This window comes from Colobus angolensis, unplaced genomic scaffold, assembly GCF_000951035.1.
Source record: "Colobus angolensis palliatus isolate OR3802 unplaced genomic scaffold, Cang.pa_1.0 Scaffold17, whole genome shotgun sequence".
Classification (NCBI taxonomy): domain Eukaryota; kingdom Metazoa; phylum Chordata; class Mammalia; order Primates; family Cercopithecidae; genus Colobus; species Colobus angolensis.
Genome location: NW_012114821.1, coordinates 1,286,725 through 1,294,357, shown reverse-complemented (window position 1 = coordinate 1,294,357; position 7,633 = coordinate 1,286,725). Strand labels below are relative to the sequence as shown.

The window sequence follows — 7,633 nt, the reverse complement described above, 5'->3', positions numbered from 1 at the left end:
GCCTCAGGTTGCGCACGGGGTCGATGACGAAGCCGGTGGCCGCCTGCGCCTCCAGCAGCACCAGGGCCGTGCCCGGCCGCAGCACGCCCTTCCACATGGCCTGGTAGATGCTCATCTTCTCCTGGCGGCCGGGTTCGTCCTTGGCGGGCACCAGGACGCCCGCGATGCAGCTGGTGCCCTCCAGGTAGCGCTTGATGCGGTCGTCCTCCCTGAGCTGTTGTGTTGTGCTCCGACCTGTTTCCAGGTCCCGGAGCATTTCCTCCGTGATTATGGCTGAGCTGAGGAGTTCAGAGGCTGTGATCTGTCTTCTAATTCCTTGGAACCACAGTTGTTTGTTGCTGTTTTCCTGCTTCTCAATCATGTCTGAGATCTGGTGTGCTACCTTCTGCAGTGCCTGGCTCGTGTCCATTCTGTACATCCTCACCAGCTGGAGCTTCTTCTCCTCTGTCACGTATTCTGAATTCAGCAGTGCCCACAGCGTTGGCTTCTTACCTCTGAACCTTCCCACCGTTATTTCCACTTTCTCTGCCTCCAGGGCCCTTCTTGTCTCGTCGTCTATGTATTCGGAGTCCTGTGCTTCCTTGTTCACTGGGAAGAGCACCCAGCCAGTGTCCTCTTGCGGGCGGCACCTCTCCTGCAGCTCTCGGTAGGAGACCTTCTCCTGCGTGTTCGGGTCCACAAACCGTTTCCTCATGTGCTTCTCGTTAGAAATGAGCGCATAGATGTCCTCTTTCAGACAGCCACGTCTGTAGGCGGTTTCCAGTGGGAGCCGGTGATGGTGCCGTGGGTCGATGACACCCCCCGTGGCCACCTGCACCTCCAGCAGCCTCAGTGCCTCTGCCTTCTCAATGAGCTGCTTCTGCATGGCCTGGAACAGCGGGATTGTGTCTCCCGTGGCTGGATCCCTGTAGCCCGTGGCAGCCCTTTCAGCCTTGAGGAGCCTCTCCCGCAGCTCCTCGCTCACCAGGCCCACATCCACAGCCTCGTCCACGGAGAGCCTCTGGTAGGTGCAGGGGTCCAGGAGGAACCCAGTCGCGGCCTGTGCCTCCAGCAGCCAAGTCGCAAACCCTACAGGAATGAGCTCCTTCCTGCTGGCCTCATGAAGGCTCATGACCTCCCTGGTGGAGGGCACCATCACCCCTGCAATGTAACCACTGCCTTCCAGGTAAGGCTTCACACACTCCAGTGCGCTGAGTGCTTGTCCCCCGGTCCTCCCCGCACGAAGTGTGTGCAGGGTCTTCAGATCGATGACCCCGGAGTTGAACAGCTCTGCAGCTGTCACCTCCCCTCTGATGGCCGCCACCTTGATGCCTTGGTTTTGCGTCTCTGTTTCTTCAATTGTCTTAGTGACAATTTCCAGCAATTTCTCCAGGCCCTCACTCTGGGTTCCATACTCCTGGATGAGCTCCCGCTTCCTGTCCTCTGTGAAGTATGGAGAGGACAGCAAGTCCCATAAAGAGACCACCTGGTCAGCAAACCTCCCCACGCGCATTTTTGCAGTTCTGGATTGCAACTCGTGTCTCATGGCCTCACTGATGTACACATAAGTTTCTCCTTTCTTTATGATTTGTAGCAGGTACAGGCCCGTCTCGGGGTCCTCCACGCAGCGCTCCAGAAGCTGCAGGTACGTGAGGTTCTCGTGCGTGTTGGGGTCGAAGAAGCCCTTGGTGTCGTCACTGGGGTCTGCCAGGACGCGGTTCAGCTCCTCATCAAAGTAACCACACCGGTAGGCCACGTCCACGGGCACGCGGTGGCTGTGCACGGGGTCGATGATGCCGCCCGTGGCGATCTGGGCCTCCAGCAGGCGGATGCCATGCTCCCGGACGATGAGGCCCTTCTGCATGGCCTGGAAGAGGGAGATCTGCTGCCCGGTGTAGGGGTCGGTGTAGCCGGTGACGGCGCGCTCGGCCGACAGCAGCTTCACGTAGGTTTCTTTGCCGAACATCCCTGCTTTGAATGCCTCCTCCACGGTCAGCTTCTGGTTCTCCACGGGGTCGATGATGAAGCCAGTAGCTGCCTGTGCCTCCAGCAGTACCAGAGCTGTGCCAGGCCGTAGGATGTGCCTCCTCAGGGCTTCTGGGATGCTCATCCTCTCCTGGGTGCCCTGGACAAGGACCCCGGCAATGAAATTGCCTCCCTCCAGGGACTGCCTCACGCTGTCCATCTCCGCCACCTCCTTCACAGTCATCGTCCCCTGGCTCAGCTCATCCAGCGTCTTCCTGCTGATCAGCTGTGCCCTGAACAGGTCCCTGGCTGACACCTGCTTCCGGAGCCCTCTGAAGGTGGCCTGCAGGGGCTGCCTCTCTGCATCCTCGACCAGGGCAGTGACCACGCTGACCACCTGCCGCAGGGCTGCAGCTCTCCCAGACCGACAGAGTGCCACCAGCTCCCGCCGCTTGTCAGCACAGACGTACTCGGAGAGCAGCAGGTCCCAGAGCGACACACTACACCCCTTAAACCTCCCTGTGCTGACGGTCACCTTCATGGCCCTAAGAGCCACCGCGGTGTGGTCGTCCACCTCAAGTGCTGTGTCTGAGGGCAGAGGCAGCAGCAACAAACCAGTCTCGGAGTCGCACACACAGCGCTCCCTGAGCTGCTGGTAGGTCACCTGGTCCCGCGCACTGGGGTCAAAGAAGAACTTGTTGTCCTTGTCAACTGCTGTTAGCATCTGGCTCGTCTGTGTGTCCAGAAGGCCGAGTCTGCAGGCTGCTGCCTGGGGCAGGTGCACCCCGTGGACAGGGTCCACCACACCCCCTGTGGCCAGCTGCACCTGCAGGAGGGGCAAGCCCTCGTTCTGTGGCACGAGCCCCTTCTCCATGGCCTGCCACAGAGAGAGGGAGCCCCCAGAGTAGGGATCTGGGTACCCGGCCACCGCTCTCTCGGCCTGCCCAAGCTGCTCACTGAGCTCCCTACCCACCAGGCCGACCTTAACTGCGTCCTCCACCGACAGTCTCTGGTTGTTCAGGGGATCGACAAGGAAGCCAGATGCCACCTGGGCTTCCAACAGCCTCTGGCCCAGGCCTGTGGGCAGGAGGCCATCCTTCATGGCCTGGGCGATACTGACCTTGGCCCCAGAGGGCTGCAGCAGCACACCGGCCACGCAGCCTGTGCCCCACAGGCAGGCCTTCACTGCCGGCTGCTCAGCGACCTGGGCGGGCGACTGCGTGCCCTGAGCCAGGGCCTCAAGGGTCTCCTGGGTGATGATGCCAGCATCCAGCAGCCAGATGGCAGGGATCTCACCCCGCGGGCCGGGCACCATGACGTGGGTTTGGGCCAGGAGCTTGGTCTCCTGTAGCCACCTCTGCACAGAGGCTAACAGCTGTGGCACAGTGGTCCTCCCCTCCTGCACGTTCTCCAGCATGCCCCTCCGTTGCTCCTCAGTGAAGTGGCAGGAGCTGAGCAGGTCCCAGAGGGATGTGCCGTCCTCAGTCCCCGGCATGGCCTGCAGGCTCTTCTGGACTTGCTCCTCGGTGGGGAGGGCAGGAGCACTTTCCTGCAGGAGCAGGAGGTGAAGGCCAGAAGCCTCATCCCTGGGGCACTGCTCCAGGAGCCGGGCATAGCTGGTGCGCCCCTGGCCGTCTGGTGTGGGGAAGGTCTCCGAGGAGCTGGACAAGGCTGTCTCCATCTCCTGGTCAACACAGCCACGCTGAACAGCCACTGGCATGGGCAGGTGGTGGTGGCCAGTGGGGTCAATGACCCCTCCTGTGGCCACCTGAGCCTCCAGGAGGCGGGCAGTTTGCTCCCAAGAGATGAGACCTTTCTTCATGGCCTGGAACAGAGACACCTGCTTCCCAGAGAAGGGGTCTCTGAAGCCAGTGATGGCACCCTCAGCCCGCTTCAGCCTGCCATACAGCTCTGGCCCCACCACACCCCTGCGCACGGCCTCATCCACCGAGAGGCTCTCCAGGCTGTGAGGGTCCACGATGGCTCCGGTGGCTGCCTGAGCCTCTAGCAGGGCCAGAGCCACACTGGGCCCCAGCAGCTTCCGCCTCATGGCCTGATAGAGGCTCAGCCGCTGGCCGGAGGGCAGCAGCCGCACGCCGCCCACAGCTCCCAGGCCGCACAGGTACCTGCGGATGCCGTCCATGAGTAGGAGTGCCTCGGGACTGACTGTCCTGGCCAGCACTTGGTCCAACAGGTGCTGGTCAATGATACGGGCCTCCAGGAGCTGGTGGACGGTGACCTGGCCCCGCAGCGCGGGCAGCATGACGTCCGCCTGTCTCTGCGTCTCCGCCTCCAGCAGCTGTGCCACCTGCCCCAGCGTGACCTCACGCCGCTGGTAGCCACGCAGCAGCTGCCTCCTGCGGCCCTCGCTGAAGTACTCAGAGTTGACCAGCTCCCACGCAGAGACCCTCTGCCCCCGAAACCGCCCGTACTTCACAGAGAGCAGCAGGTTCTGGAAGGCCTGCCGGGTGGCACCATCCACCAGTGGGGACTGCGTGCCGCTGAGTGGCAGGAGGTACAGGCCCGTCTCGGGGTCACGCACGCAGCGCTCCAGAAGCTGCAGGTACGTGAGGTTCTCATGTGTGTTGGGGTCGAAGAAGCCCTTGGTGTCGTCAGAAGGGTCCAACAGGATCAAGTTCAGCATCTGATCGAAGTAGCCGCGCCGGTAGGCCACGTCCACGGGCACGCGGTGGCTGTGCACGGGGTCGATGACACCGCCCGTGGCGATCTGGGCCTCCAGCAGGCGGATGCCGTGCTCCCGGACGATGAGGTCCTTCTGCATGGCCTGGAAAAGAGAGATTCGCTGCCCGGTGTAGGGGTCGGTGTAGCCGGTGACGGCGCGCTCGGCCGACAGCAGCTTCGCGAACACATCGGGCCCAATGACACCAGCCCTCAGTGCCTCCTCAGCGGAGTGCCCCTTGTTTGCTTTCGGGTCAATGATGAAGCCCGTGGCAGCTTGTGCCTCCAGAAGGATGAGGGCAGTGCCGGGCCGGAGGAGCCCCTTGCGTCGGGCCTCATAGATGCTCAGGCGTTCCTGGGAGCCAGGGAGCAGCAGGCCAGCAATGCAGCCTGTACCCTGCAGGTACCTCTGCACCGAGGCCAGGCTGCCCACATCCTGGGCTGTGGCCTGTCCATGTTCCAGCCGCTCGTACAGATCCTGGTCGATGATCTCGGCTTTCAGCAGCTCTCCTGGTGTCACGGTGTCCCTCAGCCCAGAAAAGGTGACCCTGGCAGTGGCTGCAGCCCGCTCGAGGGTGGCGCTCAGCTCAGCGGCCATCTTCTCCACGGAGAGGGTCCCTTCCTGGTGCTGCTGGGCCAGCATTGCCCTCTGCTCTGCGGGGATGGCCTCAGAGAAGAGCAGCTCCCAGAGGGACACGGGCCGGCCCCGGAACTTCCCCACGGAGACGGTGGTTGTGGCTGCATTCAGGGCCTGCCGAGTGCTGTACTTGATGAATGGGGGTCCCTGGGGCTCCCCTCCCCGGGGTCCCCCTGAGAGCGGCAGGAAGGCGAGCCCAGTCTCTGGGTCAGTGACACAGCGGGCCAGCAGCTGTTCATAGCGCAGGCCACCCTGCGTGCCAGGGTCTGAGAAGCCACCAGTCTGCGAGAGCTGTCGCTGAGTGTCTTCATCCAGGCAGCCGCAGCGCAGGGCGGCCTCCAGGGGCAGCCGGAGCCTGCGTGCTGGACAGACCAGCCCGCCTGTGGCCAACTGGGCATCCAGGAGCCGCAGTGCCAGTGGCCTGTCCACTAGCCCCTTCTTCATGGCCTGGAAGAGGGGGATTTGGGAGCCACTGAAGGGGTCGTGGTACCCTGTCACGGCCTGCTCGGCCACCAGGAGCTGCTCGTGGAGTTCTGGGCTGACCAGGCCCGCCCTGACTGCCTCGTCTACCCACAGCCGCTGGCCTGTGGTGGGGTCCACTAGGGTGTGGGTGGCAGCCTGGGCCTCTAGGAGTGGCAGTGCAGTGCCCATTGGGAGCAGGTGCTCGGTAATAGCCCGGAAGAAGCTCTTCTTTTGGCCTTCGGGCAGCAGGACAACCCCAGCCACGCTGCCGGTGCCCTCCAGGTAGCGCCGCACCTCGGCACGTGCACTCACGTCCGCTGTGGCCAGCCTGCCCTCCTGCAGACCCTGCACAGCCTCCTCGTCCAGGATGCCCACCTCTAGCAGCTCAGCTGCACTCACTGCCCCGCCCTCAGAGCGGAAGGTGATCTTGAGGGGCAGCAGGGCTAGCCCCGAGCCGGGGGCCCGCACACACCTTTCCAGCAGCTGGTGGTACGTCAGCTGCTCCAGCGTGTTGGGGTCAACGAAGCGCCGGACACCTGTGCCAGCCTCAAGCTCTGACAGCTTGTGCCATGTCTCCCGGTCCAGGAGGCCCTGGTGGCAGGCTGGCTCAGGGGCCACAAGCACGCCCTGGGCGGGATCCACCAGGCCCCCAGTGGCCAGCTGGGCCTCCAGCCAGCTCTGCCCCAGGGCCCTGTCCACAACCTCCTTCCCGATGGCCTGAAAGAGGGCCAGCTTCTCACCCCCGTAGGGGTCAGGGTAGCCTGTAGTGGCACGCTCAGCGGTCAGCAGCTTCTCCTTCAGCTCCAGCCCCACCAGGCCCTGTTGCAGGGCCTTGGACACAGAGAGCAGCTGGCCCTGGGTGGGATCCACCAGACCCCCGGTGGCCGCCTGGGCCTCTAGCAGAGCCAGCCCAAGCCCAGGAGGCAGAAGGCCCTGCTCCATGGCAGTGTAGACACTCTGGGCCTGGCCTGAGGCCTCCACATACACCCCAGCTATGCTCCTGGCCTGGGGCCTGGGGGGTGTACTGGCTCCCAGCGTGGCTGCCATGGCTTTGGGGACGCTGGCCTGCTCCGTGCTGTTGGTACCCGGGACGGGAAGAGGAGGCAAGGTGTGGTCACTCATCACACACGGCTGGTTATGCAGAGCCTGCAGAGGTCCACCTCTGTCCTGCAGGGGACAGAAAGGCTCAATCAGGGACCCCCCATGGCCTGGGGGGCACAGGGGAAGATGTGGTCATAGGGCCAATCCCATGCTGTCCCGGGCTGGGCTCCGCCCGCAGACGTGCAGGCAGAGTCCCCGAGGAGCTGAGTCTGCCCGGGGAGCACTCCGTGGTGGGAGTGCCAAGGAAAGTGCAAGCTCAGAGGGACCGTGTGAGCACAGGGGCCCAGGTGGTGCCGGGAGGCCTCTCGGGACTCCACAGCCGTCCCTCCCACAGGCTGTCCTTCGACCTCCACCCCAGGCCAACGCCCTCCCGCCAGCCCAGGGCCCTGTGTCCTTCCTGGGCACCCTGGTCCCCTCCCCAACCCTGCCTGAGGGGCCCAGCCCTGCTCCAAGGGGGCTGTGGCTCCACCCACAGGGCCCGCCCCTCGGCCTGGGCACCGGCATCTCTCCACCTCTGGGTGCCTCTCTTTTGTTCTCCAAAGGCTGTACCCCATGCCCTGCCCCACCCCAGCTCCAGTGACCTCTTGAAACCTCCCACCCCACCTGGACTGTCACTCCAGAGAAGCCTCTGCCGCCTCCTGCCCGCTCCGGAGGCCCCGCCCTCCCTCCGCAGCTGCCTCCCGCCCGCTCCGGAGGCCCCGCCCTCCCTCCACAGCCTTCCACCAGGCTGCAGCAGGACCCCACCCTCTGAAGCTCCGGTCTCCTGCCTCAGCCTGGCCCTGCATCCTGGCTCTGCCTGTCCTGGATCTC

General features: G+C 64.1%; 1 protein-coding gene across 1 annotated transcript in view; it reads right to left on the bottom strand.

Annotated features, from left to right (window-relative positions):
* Positions 1-6,844, bottom strand: part of EPPK1 (epiplakin 1) — a 26,580-nt gene extending 19,736 nt beyond the window's left edge. Inside the window, exon 1 of the mRNA XM_011938214.1 lies at positions 3-6,844. Coding sequence (XP_011793604.1) covers positions 3-6,844 — 6,842 coding nt within the window. The remainder of the gene's footprint in view (positions 1-2) is intronic.
* Between the last annotated feature and the right edge of the window lie 789 nt (positions 6,845-7,633).